Source organism: Musca domestica, unplaced genomic scaffold (genome assembly GCF_030504385.1).
Source record: "Musca domestica strain aabys unplaced genomic scaffold, Musca_domestica.polishedcontigs.V.1.1 2, whole genome shotgun sequence".
Taxonomy (NCBI): domain Eukaryota; kingdom Metazoa; phylum Arthropoda; class Insecta; order Diptera; family Muscidae; genus Musca; species Musca domestica.
Window position 1 is genome coordinate 3,762,973 of NW_026712249.1, and position 23,724 is coordinate 3,786,696.

Here is a 23,724-nt window from a genome sequence, read left to right on the forward strand (position 1 = left end):
AAATATTTTTCAATATCGCAATTATAATAATACATTGTTTTAACCTATAACAACGAATCGAATCTAATTGAATAAAACGGCCGCTAATTACATTTTTATTACAACAACACCGAGGTATTTCTAGTCAATACAAAGTGTTGTTGTTGTTGTAGATAAACACCTATGCCGCCACAGCTACTCACTTTATTAATTGCTATTCATAGTTCATTATTTGCGGAATTTTTCGGAGGAAGTGGGGGAAATAAAATAAGTTAGTGTTGTGTACAAGTGTTGGTAGGTATATTGAACAATTGATGCACTATTTAACTGTTGTTTACGTTTTAGAAGCACACATACGAACACTCACACATACTACCTCTTGCTACCACTTGCGGAAAGTACACCGGCCATTTTAGCCAAGTATCAAATTCATTGACTATTTCTATGAATGTAAGTGTGTGTGTGTGTGTGTGAATGCTCGTGCAGTAATGTCGTTTTTGTTTAGCCCGAATTAAGTATGAATAATGATTTTGCTGTTGGGAAGTGGTGAATCAATGATCAGTCAGCTTTTGCGGATTACACTTTTTTAAGCAGCGGCATGAGGCCAAATCAAAACCCACCACATTTGCACACGCTCAGCATTGCTTTGTCCCTTTTATGGACTAAATGGCAACGGTAAAAAGAAATAAATTGAAATAAATAAATAATTATTGAATTAGGCTAGGCGGTAGTTAAAACCCAATAATGCGGACAACATTAGCGCGTAAGCGGCACAAACGCACACACAAGGTAATGAAAAACAAATTAAAGAGATCGACATCGACAGCTTAACAAACAAACACCCATACGGCTCTTCGCACAAACCTGTAAGATACAGTTTTTGTTTTTGTTGTTACTTTTTTGCACTGCCAGTTTCAAGGTCAATTGTCATTTCTTGCTCTTGTCTTGATCGATATGCCATGCCGTGCCATGGAACAGCAATGAAATGAACACTTGCACTTACTCCCCAACTGGTTGGCTGAGCTCTTGTGTGCTCTTACACTTACACTGACTTGCTCGCAACAACAATCGATAGAAATTGAGAGTCGTCTGAGTGCATACACACACACAGCCGTCACGAGAGTTCCCTTTTGTGCAGGGAACTAGATGAGAGTAGGCAACATTTGTTACACTTCAAATTCAAGGATGGGATACGGGAATTTGTGGATGCGCAAATTTTGTGTCAAATTCAGGACTTCCATCGATTGATTTCATTTTTAATTTAGATTGATTTTAGAAGAGTTTGAATGCTGTATGCCTGAACTTTGAGGACGAGAGTTACAAACATAAAATGAAAAGTTTATCAAAGCCTCAATAGGTTTTAAAACTCCAATTATTAACAGCTGTGCCTTCAAAAAGCTGGGATATATCGATCCACTCTTCCTAGTACATCCATTACAAACTGACACTTCTTAAAAAAACATTGAATAATTCATAGAAATAGAAAAGAGTCTCTAATTCGGTTGAAATTTGGCACATTAATTTTTTAAATTCAAATCAAGCAGGAGAATCTACCCTTCTGTAACCTTCCTAGAACATTTCTTATAAAATGCCAACTAGTTACCCGATTTTCACCTAACTTTGCAGGTTTCATATACCTGCATATATAAACTGACTGCATATCCACAATTTGAATTGAGAACATCCAACGCTGACCTACGGCCTATCCATGGCCTTAAGAGCATTCCACCATCTAATTATAGGAATAAATACCCTTACATTTCAGAAATTTATAATTCTACTTTAAATTGTTATACCCTACACCACACTGTGGTAACAGTGATAGAGAGAAGGTGATGGCCTGCATAGAATCACATTTTGAGTCCATTTGTGCATATAAATCCGTCCGTCTATCCATGTATTTTTGTCAACAATGTACAGGTCGCATTTATTGCCCGATCGATATGAAATTTTTATTAATAAATCATTAATTTAGTCCAAGAACGAACCCTATTGAAATTGGAGATAATCGCTCAAAATTTAGATATAGCTCCCATATATATCTACAGGGTGAGATAAAAAAACTGCAACAAAGTCAAACGCCATAATTCTTACATTTCTTTATTAAATTTTATTGAATGAAAGAATTATAGAAAAAACGTAAGGAAATAGCATAAAATTTTAGAATATGTTTAGATTTGTTCGAATTGGTCACCTTTTGGCTCGAATTGTGGCTTTCAAACGGCCAAAATGCTGATCTACGGTATTTTGGTCCATTCGATCGATATTTTGGTATTTTTTAGTACCAACCCTGCTTTCCAAAATACTCCAGACACAATAGTCCAACGGATTTGGTATCCGGAGATTTTGGTGGCCATTTTGCGCTGGAAATAAAGCGAGGAACCATTCTTGGGTGGCGCGTTCTGAGTGCGATGGTGCTGAATCCTGTTGGAATGTCCAAGGTCTGCGGCCAAAATGTTTGCGTGCCAAAGGCTTTAATACACCCTCCACCACCCTACACGACGGAGAGCGACTATCGGCAGTTATGGAGGCCCACACCATCACTATGGCCGGCGCTTGAGTTCTGATTCTGGCAAGTTAACACGATCATTTTGTTTGTTTACAAACTGCTGGATAACGAATGTTTTCTTATCGGAGAAAACCAAATTCGGCAGTTCACCATTTTCGGTCAAGCGAAGCAACTCTTTAGCTCATTTGTGTCTATTTTCTTTCTGTTGCGGTGTAAGTTTTTGCACTTTCAATGGCTATACCCCGAGCTTATTTTTCAATACTTGCCTAATGGAATATTGCGATATGTTTAGCTCACGAGCCATTTTTCGGCCACTGCGTCTCGGGTTTCGATGAAGTCGATTCTTTACTTTTCAAACAATTTCTGCTGATGTTGGGTTTTTCTTCCGTCCACCTCTTTGACATCGGGCTACGCTACCAATATCACAGTAACGAGCGATGGTACGAGACACAAAAGATTTATTCACATTCAAATGCTGGAGTGCTCTAACGATAGCCACTTGTGGTTTTCCAGCCAAATATAAAGAAATCACACTATCACGCTTGAATTCCGTACCGAACAACTTTTTTCTGGAAAATTCTCACCAAAATGCTTTTGTACGCTTCTTGTAAACAATATAATGAGCTGCCACTGGAATAATTTTTATAGCTGTCGGAGGAGTGGCTTAGAAATGACAGCAGTCTGAAATTGCTGTCATTTCAAAGCCAAACTGAATGGATTTTGGCACATATGAACGATTTCGGCCTAAAAAAAGTGTATCAAATTTGGGGAAATCGGTTCAGATATATCTTTATGATTAAACCGATTTGGTCTTTAAGTCCCTCACACCCCAAACAAATGCTCTTCACAACAACGATATTTGATCCCAGCTATCAAATACAGCATAGAAATATCGTTCGGATCGTTTCAGATTTGGATATAGTTATCATATATATCTTCACCCGATTTTACTTTTATTATGCCTAAAAACCATAGAATTAGCTCAAATAATATGGATTTCAATAAATATCGGTTCAGACACGAATTCCTCCGTCAAATTTAGAAGAAATGAAAGAGAGGATATACCTCTAGTATATTGGTTGCTATCAGCCTTAGAGCCATAATACTCATTCAAAAACGATCACAAATTCCCCGTAAAATGTTTATTTGTTACAGGTAGCTCTACCAAATGTGCAAAGTGCGCTATGGATTATGTCAGTGAGCTACGAATCGAATTAGACCTTTACAATCATCTCTCTTGACTTATGGATGAAAGGGCAAAACAAATTCTCTGCACCTGAAAACGTGAGATGTAATTTAAAACATGTGTCAATACTAGTAACACAGATAATTGTCACTCTTTCTCTCCTCTGATCAAGCTTGTAAATCATTTTCCCGCAAGTGTGTAGATGTATGTGGGTTTGTTTATGGGGTTTCTGCCTGCCTTTGCGGCTTGTGCATTACAACATCAGACAGTCAGCCGGCCAGCCAACCAGGAAAGTAGGAGCAGCCAAGTCGATTTGACAGATTATACACTTGAAGAATGATAATAATGATGTTGGTTGATGTTGTGCTCATGTACACACAGCGACAACAACAGCGACAACAACAACATCCATCGATGACGAACGTAAAACGCGCAAATCAAAACAGGTTACAATAGTGACCGCAAAATTTAACAGATTTTCGAAGGCAAGCGTTGAGGGGGTGTAGAAAAAAAACGAATGCTGTCGTTGTTGTTGGCGGTATGTTTCGGTTGTAAGGCCGGCCAATTTGCGATCAATTCCATTAACAAACACAGACATGGACAGCCGGACTAAATGGAGACGAATGATGGTAACAAAACAAAAACATTGAAATGACCAAAGTCGAAACATTTGCGTGGAGCGCAGGTGCATCGCTACACCAACACATTGAAATCTGCAGCTAGTCTCATTCAAAATGGGACAAATGTTGTAGATTACATACAACTATGAATAGGTATGTAAAATTGAAGGATATTTTCGTCAATTAAAGTATTCGGCAAAGTTTTCACCTCATGTTTTTTTTTTCGAATTTCTGAATGAAGCTGGCACCCTTGGGGATACTGAGAGAAAATAATGCAAAAATTTCTTTTGGGATGAGAATTCACCGACATTGTTGAGGAATTCACGTACAAATAGCATTACATTGTCGAAAAATTTTAGAAATTCGTCAACAGACAAGTAGATTAGGTAATTCCTTTTAATAAGGGAATATGACGGTATGTATTTTTTTAAGACAATGATTATTAACCACATTCTGACACCATGGCATGATAGAAGACTAGAAGGACGAAGACCCGCTTCTTGCCGTTCTTCTCTCTATCATCAACTTTTAATGTTATCAGTCCCCAAAATTGGGAAACGTTTTGTGAAGCTCATATTTTGCAGGTCATTTAAAATTTTGATTTTCTCTCTGAAACATCGATATAGCGATATAGATATGCCCACTTTTTAGTATTATTATTTTTCTCAGTTCTGGCCAATAGAAACAAAACCATTCAAGCAAAAATATACCTAAAGTCCCAACAAATAACTTTCTAAAGCATATGAATTTTCTAGGACTGGATCTTGAAGGCGGAAAGAGTAAAGAACAGAGAATAATAAAAATGTAATCCATCCCCCTTTTTCCATTTTTGGTATAAAGTATAGATAGGCAATTGTTGAAAATTCGTAAGAATCATCAAATTTTACCTAGAATCTCAATACACAACTATTTTGAAGATCAAAATTACACTTACTTAACGTAACTGTGAATGACGAGTGATGCCGTGAAATGATATCCAACTTTTTTTTGTCCAAAATTTAAGTCAAATAAATATTTTATTAATTATTGTTTTATGTGTGTGTGTGTGTGTGATTTTTAATCTTTCCTATGGCTCCTGATCTTTACTTTTTGCTCCGTCCCCACAAAGAGTCGAAATTTGTAATCTCCAAATAACCTGAAATTTCCTGATTTATGCCAGAGATTCTCCGAAAAGAATTTATATTGTGTACAGATGGGATATCCCAGCCCATTCCTTTGCTACCTCATCTCCCAAAGAATCAAAAATTGAGGTAAAAAATAAGGATCTAATATAATGTGAAAAGGGTCTGCCATTGGGTCTTATTTCCGCTTGCCTATTATTTTTGTCAAACTATGGCCAGGGGCTTAACTGAATTATAAAGATTTTTCTACAATTATACCAGGATCTTCAAATACGAAAATCGTAGATTAAGTTTTACTGAGAATATCCTCTTTCAAAATTCTTTAAGGATAATAAATTTGAAACTACACCAAAACGTTGAACTACATGACCCATTTTCAATACCAAAAGTCCTGCAGACATAATATACATTTGAGTAAAATTTTATCAACCTACTTCGTTTCGTTCGGAAGCTAGAGGGATTTCCGACAGGTGGACATCTCTAAATCAAGAATATATATACTTTGTGGGGTCTAAAATGTATATTTCGAGGTGTTACAAACGGAATGACAAACTTAATATACCCTCCATACCATGGTGAAGGGGATAAACAAACGTTACAAAAAAAGAAGTACAAACATTGGGAAGAGGGTCGATCTTGTCCCTATATTTAGGCTATTTAGCGATGTAAACTTTCAAATACACATGTCTCCTATTTTTATCTCTACTTTCATAATTACTTTTGTATTACATTTGATGGTGCGAAACCAGAAGGAGGGACAAGAAAAATAGCATTTTCATGTGAGATATAATTGGGTTATGCGGAGTTCGAAAAAATCTGAAATAGATTTCACTTTTCTCAGGGATTATTCAAATTTTAAAATGTTTTCAATTAGTGGGCCATTATTTGTAATTCTCACTTCTTGGACTATATCGGAAACTCGATATGAGATGTGTAACTTTTTTCTAACAATTTTTAAGCTTTTGTAGGGGAGGTGACAGAAAAAGTGTATCGATGTATTCATTTTCACAATTGCTACGAGTAATTTAAAAAACGTAGACATTGATTTCCCACTTTAATGGAGTTGACCTGAAATGTTGACCTTTTACGGGATATTTATATTTTTATATATATTTTATTATACCTTGTCAAAATATTGCGATATGCAAAGTTTCAAGATTTTTTAACTTTTTTGGGGGAGGTACCAGAAAGATATAGATGATTTATCCATATATTCGAATTTCAGAATTGCTCTATATAATCCACAATATTAGTTTATGTTCTAAGTTTGATTTTAAATAAGTTTATATTACCCCAATTTTTAGTTGATTTAATTGTTAAATATTACTAAGTTTGGATCAATTCGGATACTCCCTTCGGTACAGACATACATTTTACCGAATCGCATTACATATAAACATAGCTGCACAAATGAATAGTTATTTCAAGGGAAGTGTTGACTATGTCTTCTAAATTTTGTCAATAATTTGGCTATTGATTATTACTAATTAAATACAAATTCCAGCTGAAGGTATTCAAAACCTGTGTTTAAATAAAAGTGTCTTTGTTTTAGAGCTATCGACATTTTCTCTTTGGATTTCACTACGAGAAGTTCACCTCTAATTTCTTTTCTGTTCCGATTTATTTTTTTTTTTTTCTCAAAATTAAAAATGATCGCAAATTTTTTAAACCATAAAATTTGTCATATTCCTATTTGTTTTTTATGGTTCAAGTACGATATTTAAAAATGACACATTGTATACGACATATGTACGAATGTATGTATGTAATATACTTACCATGTATATAAACGTGTCTGTGTAAAACAAAACAAAAAATACAAATGGAAATTTGCGCAGGCGTTGTAAGCTTTTACAGCTCACACAAAAATCGATTCTTAACAAATTGTTAGAAATTGTTTCAATGAAACACAAAATTCGATCTTTTTTTTTGGTTTTGAACGAGTGAGGAGTCGCGGAGAGGGTGCTAGCTGGGCTGCGTTGTTCGAAATTACAGGGCGGTCGGTGCGGCAAGAAGAAAATCAGGTGAATAGTTTGCCTGGTTTTGAAGAGATTATTGTCGTTTTATGGAAACTTGTTTCGATCTTTTTGATTTTGTTGCTGGCGCTGTTGTTGTTGTTATTTGTTGTTTTGATGGCTGTGATGTGTTGAATGAGCAGCAGTGAGTACGACACGACGTAGCACTCCACTCCAAGTTAATACAGCAGCAGCAACAACAACAACAATACTAAATACAAATTGCTTGTTTTGGTTTGGTCTTTATTTTTTTTTTTCATTGGAATTTTAGTTATTGGTCGTTTGGTTGGTGGATGGACGGCTATTGATGACGACACCGATGTCCATCAGCTTGAGTTGTTGTTTGTTAAATATATTCTCTTTTTATTTTGGAACACAAAGAGCACTTAAAACAGATGCTATAGCCTAGAATGCACAACTTTTTCACTAATGGCTGAGCAAACATTTACTGGCCACTGAACTTTTTTTCAATTTATTTCAACGACTAGCTATCGATCAATATTCCATGGAAGCAAAAAAACAACAACCAAAAAAAAGTAGACAGCAGCAGCAGGTAATCCAATAGAACACTTAGCCGTATTATTTGTATTAGCAGTGAAATAGTTTGGAGCATGCGTCACCGCCAGCCACACTGAGTCGTTATTGTCAAAAAATATTCATCTTCAGAAACAACATCATCATCAGCACCGGTAGTGGTGGGTAAATTTGGGGGGCCCAGATATTCTCTGGCACATTCACGCCGACCGTTTATGTGAATTTTTATTGGCGTTGCGTGAGGGGTTTTTCAGGGAGGAGCTCACTTGTTTTTATTAGAAATTCATTTTTTTTTTCTTCGAATTGTTTTTTTTTTTTAAATAAAACCGAATTGCAAAAGCCTAACTAAATTGTTTAATTCTTGGTCGAAACGGAGATGATGATGATCGGTGCCCGTTTTCGGAGGAGCAAAACAAAAATTGAAAATTGTGTGTGTTAATCGCACAAATATCGCGTCACAACTGATTTAACTCATAATATTGTAATGTCAATATGCGGTCGTCGTTCGGTCCATTCAATAGCAACCACACATCCACCACACACAGGCCAGCTCAGACCGCGGCCGGCTCCCCACTCACCGCTCCGCCTCGCATCACCTGGCTGAAAGCACCGCGCGCACATTGGTTGCTTGTTTACGGTGTTTTTTGTTATTGTTTTTTATTTCAGCCATACAGTGGGATATCACTACCATCCATCGGGGCAATGTGAATGAAATGAGATACAAGGTGTTGTTGGTTGAATGGATGATTGGATAGGGGAGGGAGGGATAGAATTCAAATGTTCGCAATGACTAGAAGGTAGATGTGTGGATTTGTCGTCATTGTGCTCTATTTCGCTCGTGTTTGTGTTGTTCTGTTACACTTTCCGTCCACCTACATGCTTGTTTTTCTATTCCTTACTGGAATTTAGCGGAAGTAAACAGAAATTGTGCGTAGATCTACATATGGAAATATGTCTAAAAATGTTCGTATATGTACTGGCCTTCCAGTTGGGTATGATGAGGAAAGTGTCACAAATAATCAGTTCAATCATGAATATCCGCAGGGAATTCTATTCCCACGAATGGCGTTTTCTCGTAAGATCATTCTTTCAATCAATAATAATTTGCGAATATGGCAACGCTAATGGGACCTTTTCGTACCTTACATATCCTATTTTTATGCAGATTGGAGTAAATTTGTAGAGTTTCAAAATTATTATTATTATTATTTTGACCCGTTGATGGGGAGGTACAAGAAAAAGTGGACCAATATATTCCATCTTCATGTGTTGATAGAAATATTGGAATGTGCCAAATTTAAGAGAAATCGGATGCACATTTCTCGTTTCATGAGCTTCATAATTATTTAAAATTTCGGCCCGCTGAGTGGGAGGTATCAGAAGAAGTGGAAAAATGTGAGGAAAGTCGGTTTTTTAATTTTTATATGATTTTTCATTATTCAAAATTTTGACTCTGTGGGGGAGGTACCCGAAATAGTGGACCGATATTGTCTATTTTCACACCTGGCCTAGTACTGATGCAAATATAAGGATGTGCAAAGTTGGAGCAAAATCAGATTGTCCTTTCTCTTTCTGTGCAGTAAATTATTTTCTTTGAAAACGTTAAAATTTTGTGTGGGAAGTACCAGAAGGAGTGGTACTGTCCATCTCCGGACTCGATTTAAGTTTAATAATAATATTCCGATGTACCAAGTTTGGACCAAATCGGATACTCCCTTCGAGAGTTATAGCGCGCACCAGCCAGCTAGACAGACGGACGAAAATTGCTTGATCGACTTCAAATGTCGTGAAACGGGCCTGGGACATAGAGTATAAAACCGTTATTTCTATAAGGCACGTTTTGGCAGTATCAAGTGATATAGATCCTCTCTAGCCCTATGTCTGAGGGTATAAAAAAATATTGGTTAAATAACGGAGCCATGCGGTAGAGCCATTCGGACAAGTTTTTGCAAAGTTTCAGTTTTAAATGTGAATGTCGACACCCTTACGAGGATGTTTAAGAAAATATAGGTTCTACCTAGGCGAAAACTGAGTCAGACACACTTACCATGTTTGTCAAATTGACATCCATGCAGCGTCAACATAGGCCCAAGTGAGTTGTGTTTTTGGTCATCTTTGGAGTACTAAACTCTCCATCGCCGCTCCAATGACCCGTCCGATTAGAATCAGGATTATTATACCCTCAGCCATATGGCTAGAGAGAGTATATATCACATGAAACGGCCAAAACATGTCTCATCGAAATAATTTTTTTAGACCCTAGGTCTCTTTGGACCAAATCCGCTTCAGGACATTTGGAGTCGATCTAGCGATGTATATCCGTCTGTCTGTCTGGCTGGCTGTTGCGCACGAAAACTCTCGAAGGGAGTATACGATTTTATCCAAACTCGGTACATGGTAATATTATTGTCAAATTTAGATCGAGTTCGGAGATGGGCAATATCCACTCCTCCTCGTACCGCCAGCACAAAATTTCAACATTTTCAAAGAAAATAATTTAATGCACAAAAAGAGAAAGGAAGGAACTTTGCAAATCTTAATATTTGCATAAGTGCTAGGTCAGGTGTGAAAATGGACAATTTCGGCCCACTCCATCAAGTACCTCCCCCACAAAGGTTCAACATTTTGAATAATTATAACTCTTATAAAATGTGATGTAAGATTGTCTTCAAATTACACATATCGCAATATTTTTATAAACCCAAGGTCTGGTGTGAAATTGGTATATATCGGTCCATTCCTTCTGGTACCTCCCACACAAAGGGTCAACATTTGGAATATTCATGAAGCTCATAAAACACGAAATGAACATCCAATTCCATTCAGTCTTGGCACATCTCAATATTTCCATCGACACAAGATCTGTTTTACAGATTGTAGATTTTGGATCATTTCTTCTGGTACCTCCCCCACAAAGGGTCAAAATTTGGAATAACCAAAACGATCATAAAATCCGAAACAAGCATCCGGTTCTCTTCAAATTAAACACATCACAATATTTTTATAAACCCAAGGTCTGGTATAGAATTGGGATTTATCGGTTCACTCCTTCTGATACCTCCATCACAAAAGGTCAAAATTTTCAGTACCAAGAAGCTCAATAAACACGACATTAACATCCGATTCCATTCAGACTTGGTACATCTCAATATTTCCATCAACATAAGATCTGTTATAAAGATGTACAGATCGGACCATTTCTTCTGGTACCTCACCCACATAGACTTCAAGATTCTTGAAAAACAAAAAGCTCAAAGGAAGCGACATAAGCATTCAAATCTCTTTAAATATCACACATCCAAATATTTTTGCTAAGGCAAGTTCTGTTGTGAAGCTGATATATATCATCCAACCCCAAGTTATGACAGATATAAGTATTGAAAATTGTGACCCTTTGTGAGTGAGGTACCAGAACTCACAAAGGGTCACAATTTTCAATACTTATATCTGTCATAACATGCGAAACAAGTCGGCGATTCTTTACAACTGACTATATTTAAATACCAGAAATCTATATTTCAATAACCAGAAATCTGATATGAATATGTAATGTATCGAAATTTATGATTTGGCATAAAACTGGATAATATATACAATATTTTTATCTCTATTAGATGAAGTATGAAAATGGAATACTTCGGTCCGCTATATCTGTTACTTCACGCATATTTCCACATTTTCCAAACAGTTGCACATATTTCATATAAAGTATAGGAAGTAGTCGATATAGTCCAAATCTGGCACGTTTTAATATTTTTATCAGTGTTAAGTCAAATACGAATTGGTTCGGAACCTCGCTCATAAAGGGTCAACAGTTCGAATAATCATAAATTAAGGCTGGGGGTATAAATCTGTAGGCAAAACCTATTGATACTATTTTACTTGTTTTTTTTCTTCTTCTTTTCTTTCGATGCATTGTTCCACTGTCCTCAAACATATACTTATATTGTTGACAATTTTATGTTCGACGAAACAAAGCCAGTCAAAGACAACAGCAGCACTTCACCACTCAATCAGACGTTACCCAAAACGCCAACGTACAAATTCAAATAAGTCTCAAATTGAAATAATGGAACAATAATTTCTACACTTGTATTCGACGAGCCGTACTTATTTGGACAAGCCACAAAAATTCTTAGATTTTTTGCTTTTGTTTTCGAAATATGTACAATAATAATAAATGGTATTTTCTTAATTGCTAGTTTCATTTTTCGTTGATTTTATTTGTTTTAATTGCACAAAAATTATAAATCGATAAAATGTATTAATTCCAGGAATGGTTTAATCTGTGGCGTTCGCATTCTTTTGTTAGATTTTTTTTTTATTGGGAAATGTGAAAATTATTAATGCAAAAGAATCGAAAATAACCAATTAAGTATTAAAAAAAAGATGGCTAAGAATATTTGAAATGTGGGTGAATTCTTGGGGATATAATTTACATTGACTTGGATAGAAAAGAAAGCATTCTATTTTGAACCGAATAACTTCGTCAGGTTGATTTTCTGTTTCTCAAAAACTACATTTGTTCATAATTTTTCTTCTTTTTCTGTTTCATATTTCCGTAATGGGTTTACTGGAAATTAGAATTTCTAATTTTTTTTCTAAAAATTATATAGTTGTTGCAAAAACAACGTTTATTTATTAGTGGCGAAAAATGTGATAATGTTTACCAGGAGGCAAGGCAGGTGGTACTCCTGGTTTCGGACATAGCCACCAATCCTTATCAGTTCCCTTTGTTTTGTCTGGGAATATTCTCACCAAGAATTTTATTTAAAATAACTCCTACGACAAGAGCTTTTTTACCCAAGTGACGAGATCGTAAGCTCAATAGAAGAGGAACTTATGAATTAAATTAAACGTACGATCTCGTCACTTAGGTAAAAAAAGCTCTTGTCGTAGGAGTTTTTTTTTAAATAACTCCTGGGGTGAATATCCCCAGACTAAAACCGAAGGAACTGATGAGGATTGGTGTCTTTTCCGAAACCATGATATTTCCTTTTTACCAGGGGGTAAGGTAAACATTTCCATATTTCTCCACAAATAAATAAACTTTGTTTTTATGAAAGCAATAATTATGGAATAAAGCCTATTTTGGAACAACAAATTTCCACGGTATTCCGAACCAAATACCAACAATGTTCTAAAAAGTGTATATATATTTTTGTTGGTTCTGAAAAATGTTTCTTTACAGGAACGGCACGTACAGGGAACTGTAGAATACTTTCCTTTATACATTTGTTCCTAGAGGTTAAACAACAAAACATTTCGACACGTTTTGCGGTGGGTTATTGGCCCATCATAGAAATTCGCATATGCATTGGTCCAATGATTTACGCATAACTGGAAATTCCAAAAATTGGTTCTCTCGTATCCACTATTGTCGTATCTAAAATGCCTGATGGTGAAATTATGGGAACCTATTTTCTTTGTACAATTTTTCTTTAGGTATTGCTTTTTTCAGAAGATTTTGTAGAACAAGATTGAGTCACACCGCTTAGAAATATCGGGTGTTTCTTTTGAAAGGCCCGGTAAACTGTTCAGATGCCTCTATTTTGTTAACCCAACTATCTAGATTTTTTGAGAGAAAACTTTCAAATGCCCTTTCAAAAAAGTCTTTTTTCTGATGATAATTTTAAATTATATTTATTTGAGTGTATACGTAAAACTAACATGAAAACATTAAAAAATAAATGTAAAATACGATGTGTGAGTGTGTGTGATTTTTTGGAAAATAAAAAGGACATTGAGAAGAAATCCCCAATTAAATTTATTATGCATGAGATAAGACATTGTTGTAGTTGTAGAGTGTGTGTGTGAAAAGTTGCCGAAAATGAAACTAAAAATTGAATCGGACAATAAAAGATTGGAGTTGATGAAATGATGAGATATGCTAAAGCTACAGGTGTTTTGTTTTTTTCTTTTGTTTGTTTAGAAAATCAGAGAAATAAAATAACGCACACGAAAGGTTTCATTGACAGCGCGCACTTTTCTAGGTGTCGAATGGAGTTCTGTTTGTTCGTCCTTTTCAATCGGAGAGTAAAAAACTCATAATCGCTTCAGCATACGTTTCTTTTCCTTGATTAATTTCTCTTTCTTTTTGTCCTGTAGTTTCTTGTCAACGGCATGTTTCTTTGAACTCGGTTCATCATCATCCTTGGCATCGGTAGATTTGGCTGTCTGTAAATTGAGAGATTAAATGAAATAAATAATTTGTGATCACAAAATTCTGTTATAAAAATATACTTCACCTGTGCATGAATTTCAGTCATCATTTTGGCTCTTTGTGAGTAATCGTCGTAACGTTCGAGCAGTAGTTTTCCTGCCTCTTCATTTAGAGCCGATTCGGGATTTGGAACAATAAGAAGGCATTTTATGGTCAGTAGTATGTGTTTGATGCCCAAATCAGGTTTCCAATCCTTTTTCAATGTGTTAACACAAATCTCACCGTTTGCGGCCACATTCGGATGGAAAATTTTCGTAATGAAGAAGGCTTTTGGTGGTGCTTGTGGGAAATCTTTGCCCAATGTTAGTTTAACACGGAATAAACCACCGGCATAGGGAGTGCCAGCTGGACCTTCTATTAGAGCCTGAATATCGGTTACATCTGCATCATTTATTTGTATTTTAATACCCTCCAGGGGTGTTTCCACCATACTTTGCATTTCTTTCATGACTTGGCGGATGGTTTGTGGAGATAGGTTTTCAACATTGGAGATCTGAAAGAAAATAAAGAAAGCTCAATGTTAAGAACTTGGTTTACAAGGATATAAAACATTCGCAAAAGACAATTAGACCTGAGATATCAGTATATTTTACCGCAAAAATGGTATCTTAAAAGATAAATCTACCACAGGGCTATCAAAAGGCATTGAAGTGAAATAATTAAGGTTTCCTGCTAGTCCTGGCTTTGCATGAAATAAATTTCGGGCTTTTTCTGTATTTGATTAAGTACTTCCGTAAGATCAGAACTGAGCGCTAAAAATCATTGTCGCATTTAACAAACCTAAACAACAAACCCTCATGAACACAATTTTAATATTGAACGTACATAGAGATGTGAAAGGGATGTCTTGCCACGTGAGTTGTTGGGATGGAAAATTCTGGAAGCTTTAAGGAAGTGGGTAAACGCTCTACACCCCTAGAAAACTAATATAATTGAAAAACGGCATGGGGGTTCTTCAAACAAACGAATTAAAATTCCTGCTAATATGTCTCGATTAAAGATTAACCCCTTCCTCAAACATGAAACCCTAAGCATCACAAATTTCTATACTCGCTTCTAAGAAATAAAACGAAATCTCTTATATGAAATTCTGAAAACTTACCGAACTCATATTGACTTATTTTTCCTTGCTAGATTTCCTCACCGAAAAAAAAAACAAAATAGAAGAAACACAATTCGTTTGTTCGTTAACAAGGCGAAATTTCAAAAGCGTCTTCTCCTTGCTGCAACTGATGTACTGGTGTATGTATTGTGTGTTGTGGTTTGCTTGGTTTTTTTTTTTGTACTTTTCTGCTTCTCCTTTCTCTATCGTTGATTATTCTTGACTATTGCAATTTCTTTGGTGTTGTTGTCGTTGGTTTTGGAAATGGAAATATTTTTGAAAATGATGTTGTTGGTATTTAAACGATAGAAATTTGTTTAACGAAATGAAAAAAATAATTTATTTTCTCCTTGAAAAAACGCAAACAATTGCAACTGGAACTTTTTCAACACAACGACGACACTAGGGAGGTGCAAGTAGAGTTTCGGCCAAACGATTTGTTGTGTTAGTGAATAATCGAGTTATCGATTGTCTATCGAATGCAATGCTTAATGCTATGTTCTCATTGCACTTTCAATCACATTGTTCGCTCTCAGAATTAGGTACACGAATTTACCCTTTCAAACGGCACTATTCGTAATTCATAGTAACATAATTCCTTTCATCAAATTTTTTGCTTGTTGATTTTAAAGGGAATTTGTACTGAAGTACATGAAATCATGTACTATGTATGAAATTAGCATTAATAATATTAGAAGAAATTATTGTTTTTCCTCCAAAGATTTATTGTATCTTTCATTTAACAATTTTCATTCATGTTTTGAACTTTTTGTATAAATGTTGACATATTACAAATATTTTCGTATTTTACTGTTTTTTAAATTCGGTTGGAAAGTCTTTTGTTTCTAGTTTTCGGTCGAATCTTCAACTCTTGGACAAAAAGCATACCTGGGATGAGAGAGAAGACAAAAAATGAACATACGCCATTCAACATTATATCTTCCATTCATGGTACAATAAATACAAGGTAGGCTAACTTTGAAAAAATTGCAAGTATAGAGGTTTACCTGTTTGGCTTGTAATGTCATAATTACTAACAAAACAATAAAAAAAGCAAACAACTTGTTCATTGATTTTGACTAAATAAATTAAAACCGCGAAAACTGAATGAAAGGTCAAAATTTCTTTTCAAAATCATGAGCTATATATCTCTTATGGTTTATTTCGCGACAAAAACTGATTTTGTCGATGCATAAGTCGCAATAAGCATTTTGAAAACACCCGAATTTAAATATTTTCTGGACATTTTTTATTATTGAAAAGAATACGCACATATAAACAAATGAAGTTGACATATTAAGCCAGAAAAATAAAAAAATTAAAAGCATATGGTAGTTCTGCCCTACCTTAAATTCATTGTACCATGCTTCCATTCATATTTTTCAGTCTTCCTGAAAAATTTTAAAATTTATTAAATTTTTCTATTTTGAATTTTGAAATGTCATAATTTATTTTTTCGATGAATACCTAGGATGTAATCAGTCAAATACCATGGTGTAAAGATACACGTTTATAATGTCGGTAGTGTTACCAGCGCATTGAAATTATCATATTTTCGTTACACGATAGGTAAACACCAACTGATAGATATCTATAACTTGAAATTACAGGCATAATTGAAGTATTGGTGTGTTTGGTATTTTCCTCTTGAAAGGTAAAGCTGGAAGAGAGTGTCACAAATGGCATGAGCTTATGTGACACTATATTTTTATAGAACCCTTCACCCATAGCAGAAGAATACAGGTATATGCATCAACGCTAGGGAACATTAACATGTCAAAAAAACTTTAAGTGTTTGTTTAACGACGTCATTTGGATGTTAATATAATTCGCGTTTTTCAAAAATTTTTACAAATTTAAATAATTTTTCACTCAACATTTTCAATTTCAAATTTGGTTTGACAGTTCATTGTCCCAGCAGCTGTGCCGATGCGCCAACCTATATTCTTCTACCATACCTTCACCTTTAAAAACATCTTTAACGGTAAGATGATACGATTCCTGAAAATGAAATGAAATTTGTTGCGTGTGGACATCGGCATAATAATAATAAACCAATCAGCTGTTTTAATGCGCTTAACAATTTCGTTTACCCTACACTCCGACTTTGTTTATTACTCGATCTTAACACCCCTATTTCTTTTGACGAGTTGTGATTCCATGTCCTTTAATATGGGTTTTGAGTGATTAGCGCAATAAAATAATTCTAAGATTATATATAAAACCCATCTGTTCCATCTGCTGCAATTGTAATGGAAGAACGGCCAATATGCCGGGTCTGCATGCAAAGCTTTATGCTGTTAAACTGGAATAATCTTCTGTTTCCTATGAGTGATAGTAAGATATCTTACAAGGACTGTTATTACAAATATACCCAGATCGAGGTGAAAGGTAAGTACTTTGTAGATCCATCAAAAATAAAAAAACATAATCCTTCCATTATTACTTCAGATACATTGCCCCAATTCTTGTGTAAGCAATGCTCCACTGATTTGAAAAATGTCCACCTCTTCATTGAAAAAGCTCTTGAGGCAGAACAAAGTTTTCAACAATGCATTCAACAGTTTGAAAATGAACACGTACCGATTGGGAATGAAGAGTTAAAAATCAAACATTCTTTTATAAAGGGACAGATTCAGGAAAATATTGGTGACGAAAAGTTGAAAAACGGATCTCGTGAAGAAATTAAGGCCGATCAAGCCGATAATATAACCGAGTTTGAGTTGATAGAGGAAGAAGTTGAATATATTGAAGATACACAATATCTTGGTAATGACGAACAAGAAGAATACAGGGACGTAATAATTGAAGATAACACTGGCGAAGATGCAGAAAATGAAACAGATATTGAAGAAGATCTTGTTGAATGTTATAAGGATCCCATTGGAGAAGAGGGGCCTGCTGGCAATAATAATGAGCCTAAAACCCAGTTAGATCAAGCGAATGGAGATAATGATAAAGTAACTGAAGGAAGAAAGAGAATACCCACTCCCGCCATGTGCTCTTACTGCTGTAAAAAGCTAATCACTTATAGTCTAACCCATACTAACCTTCATTGCTATTTTAGCGAAAATTATCCATGATGTCTACTATTTAAAAAGACATGAGCAGACACACAAAGAATTTAGAGAACGAAAAGTTGAATGTCCAAAATGTGGCTTTAAAACCTATAACAAACAAACGCTACAAAAGCACATGGTGTGTCACGATGAAAACCGTGAAAAGAAATACAAATGTGAATTTTGTGATAAGTCGTTCTTCCGACGAGGTGCGTGCAATGTACATCGTAGATTACATTTGGGACAGACTGTAAAATGTTCAATATGCTCCAAAGAATTTCCACGACAAGTCGATCTTGACGTCCATATGAAATGTCATTCCAACACACCAATATATTTGAAGGTAGCTATGACATGAGCTCCAAGGATCTTAAATTAATGGTTATGTTTGTCTTATTATTTTTCTAGCCCCAAAGTAAATTTATTGTTCATTGCAAGTATTGCGATAAAGACATCAATAGCCGAAAGTATTATGAACATCGAGCTAAGCATTTGAACCAACCTCTGATACGTTGTACCCTCTGCGAAAAGGATTTCTTCAGTCGAAAGTCGTAAGTAAATTTTATTCAATTTATGTTACTTGTTCAGTTACAATTAACATGTGTATTTTACAGGTGCTCACAGCACATGACCAGAATGCACAAGCGGAAAGGCAATTATGATGACATAGCCATGTACTATGAAAAGAATCGTATGCGTTTGTCACACCAATTTATACTACAGCAGGAGAAAGTAATAACCAAGACGGAATAGAGGAAAATATGAATACAAAAAAGAACGTTATTTTAAAAATTCAAGATTCGGAGTACAGGGATGGAATGCAGCATCCGCAAATAAACTGTTTTAATGAGGCAAACTTAGTTTCCATTACATGTGAGGACGACGGGCTGTCACTTCAAATAAAGTTTTTTTGTTTGTTTTTAAAGAGCAATACTATTCCCTCAAATCTGTTACAAACTTAGTACGATATGTATGTATAGCCCATGGTAGAAAAATACAGGTAGTCGCCTCGACACAGCTGCTGGGACAATGAACTGTCAAATTAACTTTGGAATTAAAATTTTTAAGGCGTCGTATAGGAAAACATACAAGTCTAATTATTTAAAAAAAAAAACGTTTTCAATTTTTGACATTGATGCGTGTATTCTTTTGCCATGAAATAGTTTGAGACTATGTGATACTACATTTTTATAGAGCCCTTTAACTTTAACAACACCTTTAATGGTAAGATGATACGCTTTCTGAAAATAAAATGTAATTTGTTGTTTGTGTGAATATCGGCATGATAAATATAAACCAATCAACTGTTATTATGCACTTTACGATTTCGTTCTCCCTACATTCCGACTCGAACTTCAAACCCCTATTTCTTTTGACGAGTTGTGATTCCATGTCCTTTGATTTGGATATTGATTAACGCAATAAAACAACTGTAAGATTATATCTATAAAAGCCATCTCAACCATTTCCTGCAAGAGTAATGGAAGAACAGCAAATATGCCGGATCTGCATGCGAAGCTATATGCTGTTGGACTGGAATAATCTGTTGTTTCCCCTGAGTGACAGTAAGATATCTTACAAGGACTGTTATTACAAATATACCCAGATCGAGGTGAAAGGTAAGTACGTTGTAGATCCATCAAAAATAAAAAAAACATAATCCTTCCATTACTACTTCAGATACATTGCCCCAATTCTTGTGTAAGCAATGCTCCACTGATTTGAAAAATGTCCATCTCTTCATTGAAAAGGCTCTTGAGGCAGAACAAATTTTTCAACAAAGCATTCAACAGTTTGAAAATGAACACTTACCGCTTGGGATTGAAGATATAAAAATTGAACATTCTTTTATAAAGGGTCAGAATCAGGAAGACAATGCTGATGAAAAGTTGAAAAATGGATCTGTAGAAGAAATTACGGCCGATTATGCTGATGATATAAACGAGTTTGAGTTGATAGAGGAAGACGATGTACATATTGAAGATACACAATGTCTAGGTAATGAAGAACAAGAAGAACAAACGGACATAATAATTGAAGATAACTCTGGCGAAGACGAAGAAAATGAAACAGATATTGAAAAAGATCTTGTTGAATGTGATAAGGATCCCATTGGAGAAGAGGGAGCTGCTGACAATAACTATGAGTCTGAAACGAATGGAAATAATGATAAAGTTACTAAACCAAAAAAGAGGATATACACTCCCGCCATGTGCTCCTACTGCTGTAAAAAAGTAATCATTTATAGTCTAACCCATATTAATTTGCATCCTCGTTCCTATTTTCAGCGAAAATTCTTCGCGATGTCCACTATTTGAAGCGACACGAGCAAACACACAAAGAATGTCGAGAGCGAATAGTAGAATGTCCAAAATGTGGCTTTAAAACCTATAACAATCGAACGCTACGCATGCACATGGAGTGTCACGATGAAAATCGGGAAAAGAAATACAAATGTGAATTTTGTGATAAGTCGTTTTTTCATCGTGGTTCCTGTAATGTGCATCGTAGAATACATTTGGGTAAGACTGTCAAATGTTCGATATGCTCCAAAGAATTTCCACGCCAAGTTGATCTTGACGTTCATATGAAATGTCATTCCAACACACCAATATATTTTAAGGTAGCTGTGACATGAGCTCCAAACGTCTTAAATTAATGCTTGTGTTTGTTTTATTTCCCTAGCCCAAAAGTAGATTCATTGTTCATTGTAAATATTGTGGTAAAGATATCAATGGTCGAATGTATTATGAACATCGAGCTAAGCATTTGAACCAACCGCTAATACGTTGTACTCTCTGCGAAAAGGATTTCTTCAGTCGACAGACGTATGTAGATTCTATTTTTTTGTTTGATTGTTTAGTTACAATTTTCATAATTTACAGCTGCTCACTCCACATGACCAGAACACACAAACGAACGAAGGGCAATTATGATGACATAGCCATGTACTATGAAAAGTATCGTATGCGTTTGTCACACAAATTTATACTACAACAGGAGAAAGTAACACCCAAAACGGAGTAGAATTAATTAATTAATTGTATATTAATAATTTGTTATGATGTAATCTTTAATTTTACATAAAAGAAATTCTATTTCATATATAGGTATGCAATACAGAATTCACAAATAAACTGTTTTAATGAGCCAGCCTTCGTTTCCTTTACATGTGAGAACTACGTGATGTCATTTCAAATAAAAAAGCTCTTTTATTTCTAAACAGCAATACTATTCAGTGCTCAAATTTGCAATAAACTTAGTACCATGGATGTACCACGTTGCTCCACTGCGTTACATTACTGCTGGTAAATTACGTTGGAGCCTAGCCTCCGTTCATGCGGATGCTAGTTGTTCTTGCATGCTTATTCCAAAATGTACAACCCTTTACTACGAGAGGAAAGGAATTTTTTATGATTTATTCTTGTATACATCGAGCATTTAAAACACAACAGCGATACTATTAAAATATTTTCCTTTGTCTTTTATTTTTAGGATCAAATTCAAATTGGGCACCAAACGCATGGTAAGTAATCTTTAATTATATACATATATACAAAAACAATAGTAAATACATTGCAAACGCTCTTATCTTCCCTGACAATCCACATTTCATGTCTTCGCTTCTACATCTTCTTGTTGCTTCATCAGGACATGTGACAAACGTGGCCTATATTTTTCATAATACATTGTTATGTCATCATAGTTGTCCTTAGTTCTCTTGTGGACCCGTTTCATATGGATAGTACATCTAAATAAAACAATATTCGTTTAGGTCAGGTTCAACACAAAATTAATTCCACATACTTAGCTCGACTAAAGAAATCCTTTTCACAGAGAATGCAACGCACAAAGGGTTCATTTAAATGTCGCGCTCTATGCGCATTAAAATTGGCGCTATTTATATCTTTATTACAGTCCTTGCAGTGAACTATGTACTTAAGCTTTGGCTGTAATTACAATCATAGGTAACATGGCATGGCACCATTTGGGGAGAGAGTGAAATATCCATACCTTTGGTTTGGCCGCATGTAACGGTGTACTAGAGTGACTTTGAACGTGCCGGTCGACATCAACTTGTCTGGCAAATTCCTTTGGACATATGGGACATTTGATCATCTGACCCAAATGTATTCGACGATGCACATTGCAGGCCCCACGATGAAAGAATGCCTTGTCACAGAATTCACACTTGAATTCCTTTTCACGATTCTTATCGTGGATTTTCATGTGCGTGTACAGAGATCTTTTAGTAAAAGTTTTAAGACCACATATAGAGCAAGTTACTTCCCGCTCTCTGTCCTCCTTGTGGATTAGCTCATGCATTCGTAGAGCGTAGGCATCCTGTAGGATTTTTGCTGGAAATACAAAATTAAAGATCCTTAAGATTGTCTAGAAGCTTTCCTTTTCATAAACTTACAGCAGTATGAACACATAGCACCTTTTCTGGTCTCCAATTTCGATCTGTTGTTTTTCTTTTCCTCAACGGATATCATGGATTCGTTTTCCCCATCACCATTCTCACCATTGCTTTCCAGGTCGTACTCATTTTCGGTGAGATTGCCGGTTTGAGTTTCTGATAGCTCATTTCTACTGTCTTCTTCAGTGCTATTCGCTTCCTCCTCCTCCTGAGACGGTAATTCGCTTTCAGGGGTTTCTTCTAAAGAATCTATGGCAGTTATTTCAAAACATATGTCGGGCATATAGACACATTCAGTTTCTTCTTCAATTTCATTTTTTACTACAGGCAGGCTGAGGGATTCTTGTAATTTTTGTTCCAAATATTTTTGCGTCTCAATAGCTTTTTCTATGAGTAGATGAAACCGCTTCATCTTTATTGAACACAGTTGACAAAAGAATTGCGGAAGTGCATCTGAAACTGATGGGCGAAGAAAATTTGAGTAGGTTATTTTTAATGGTTTAGGATTCCAATTGCTTACCAAAATCCATTTCTTCCAGTCGCGTGTATTTGTAATAACAATCTTTGTATGAGATATCCATTGCATCCGAAAGTGGTTTATTCCAATTGACAAGTACCCCGCCTTGCATACATATTCGACAAATGTGTTCTTGCTCCATTATTAAGAAGGGGATACTCGGCTTGTTGATAAGGTTCTGTTTGGCTGTTAACTCATCAAATTCTTGAAACCTGGAAGTAAAGATGTTTACAACTTCTGGAGGAATTTTGAAACACGTTGTGCTACCGATATAAAAAGCGTTCCAGTCAATACAAATGAAGAGGTCAAAACTAATGACTCGATAAACAAATTGAAAACAAAGTGGCCAAAAACAGGCTTTGTTTACGAATAATGGGAATAATACACAAACAACAAGTTAAGGGTTTAGTAGGTGGGTGGTTATTCAATTGAAGGATTC

The 23,724-nt window shown here is 35.4% G+C and overlaps 4 protein-coding genes across 4 annotated transcripts; 2 read left to right on the top strand and 2 right to left on the bottom strand.

Moving 5' to 3' along the window:
* Nucleotides 1-13,671: 13,671 nt before the first annotated feature.
* Nucleotides 13,672-15,702, bottom strand: LOC101891067 (ubiquitin-conjugating enzyme E2 S). The gene is made up of 3 exons (XM_005186326.4): nt 15,290-15,702; nt 14,213-14,680; nt 13,672-14,141 (listed from the first exon to the last, which is right to left on the bottom strand). The coding sequence occupies exons 1-3, from the start codon at nt 15,296-15,298 to the stop codon at nt 14,010-14,012; spliced, it is 609 nt and encodes a 202-aa protein (XP_005186383.1). The 5' UTR covers nt 15,299-15,702; the 3' UTR covers nt 13,672-14,009.
* Nucleotides 15,703-17,403: 1,701 nt separating this feature from the next.
* On the top strand, nt 17,404-19,270 carry LOC131800411 (zinc finger and SCAN domain-containing protein 12-like). The gene is made up of 5 exons (XM_005186328.4): nt 17,404-17,680; nt 17,741-18,301; nt 18,357-18,691; nt 18,757-18,899; nt 18,963-19,270. The coding sequence occupies exons 1-5, from the start codon at nt 17,542-17,544 to the stop codon at nt 19,099-19,101; spliced, it is 1,317 nt and encodes a 438-aa protein (XP_005186385.2). The 5' UTR covers nt 17,404-17,541; the 3' UTR covers nt 19,102-19,270.
* A 413-nt stretch (nt 19,271-19,683) lies between these two features.
* LOC101891417 (zinc finger protein 30) lies at nt 19,684-21,498 on the top strand. Its single transcript, XM_005186327.4, has 5 exons — nt 19,684-19,967; nt 20,029-20,574; nt 20,637-20,971; nt 21,034-21,176; nt 21,234-21,498. Exons 1-5 carry the CDS (start codon nt 19,829-19,831, stop codon nt 21,373-21,375), a joined length of 1,305 nt encoding a protein of 434 aa, XP_005186384.2. The 5' UTR covers nt 19,684-19,828; the 3' UTR covers nt 21,376-21,498.
* A 308-nt stretch (nt 21,499-21,806) lies between these two features.
* LOC101891598 (zinc finger protein 224) lies at nt 21,807-23,571 on the bottom strand. The gene is made up of 6 exons (XM_011295396.3): nt 23,553-23,571; nt 23,289-23,497; nt 22,769-23,227; nt 22,363-22,706; nt 22,156-22,298; nt 21,807-22,099 (listed from the first exon to the last, which is right to left on the bottom strand). The coding sequence occupies exons 2-6, from the start codon at nt 23,425-23,427 to the stop codon at nt 21,961-21,963; spliced, it is 1,224 nt and encodes a 407-aa protein (XP_011293698.1). The 5' UTR covers nt 23,428-23,497; nt 23,553-23,571; the 3' UTR covers nt 21,807-21,960.
* Nucleotides 23,572-23,724: the final 153 nt, after the last annotated feature.

Coding starts and splice junctions, on each gene's coding strand:
- LOC101891067 (XM_005186326.4), bottom strand. Junction 14,142..14,212: donor TGACTGAAATTCATGCACAG/GTGAAGTATATT, acceptor CTCAATTTACAG/ACAGCCAAATCTACCGATGC.
- LOC131800411 (XM_005186328.4), top strand. CDS start 17,542: ATGGAAGAACGGCCAATATGCCGGGTCTGCATGCAAAGCTTTATGCTG. Junction 17,681..17,740: donor TACCCAGATCGAGGTGAAAG/GTAAGTACTTTG, acceptor TTATTACTTCAG/ATACATTGCCCCAATTCTTG. Junction 18,302..18,356: donor CGCCATGTGCTCTTACTGCT/GTAAAAAGCTAA, acceptor TTGCTATTTTAG/CGAAAATTATCCATGATGTC.
- LOC101891417 (XM_005186327.4), top strand. CDS start 19,829: ATGGAAGAACAGCAAATATGCCGGATCTGCATGCGAAGCTATATGCTG. Junction 20,575..20,636: donor CGCCATGTGCTCCTACTGCT/GTAAAAAAGTAA, acceptor TCCTATTTTCAG/CGAAAATTCTTCGCGATGTC. Junction 20,972..21,033: donor ACACACCAATATATTTTAAG/GTAGCTGTGACA, acceptor TTATTTCCCTAG/CCCAAAAGTAGATTCATTGT.
- LOC101891598 (XM_011295396.3), bottom strand. CDS start 23,427: ATGGAGCAAGAACACATTTGTCGAATATGTATGCAAGGCGGGGTACTT. Junction 22,707..22,768: donor TGCTATGTGTTCATACTGCT/GTAAGTTTATGA, acceptor TTGTATTTCCAG/CAAAAATCCTACAGGATGCC. Junction 22,299..22,362: donor TACATGCGGCCAAACCAAAG/GTATGGATATTT, acceptor TTGTAATTACAG/CCAAAGCTTAAGTACATAGT.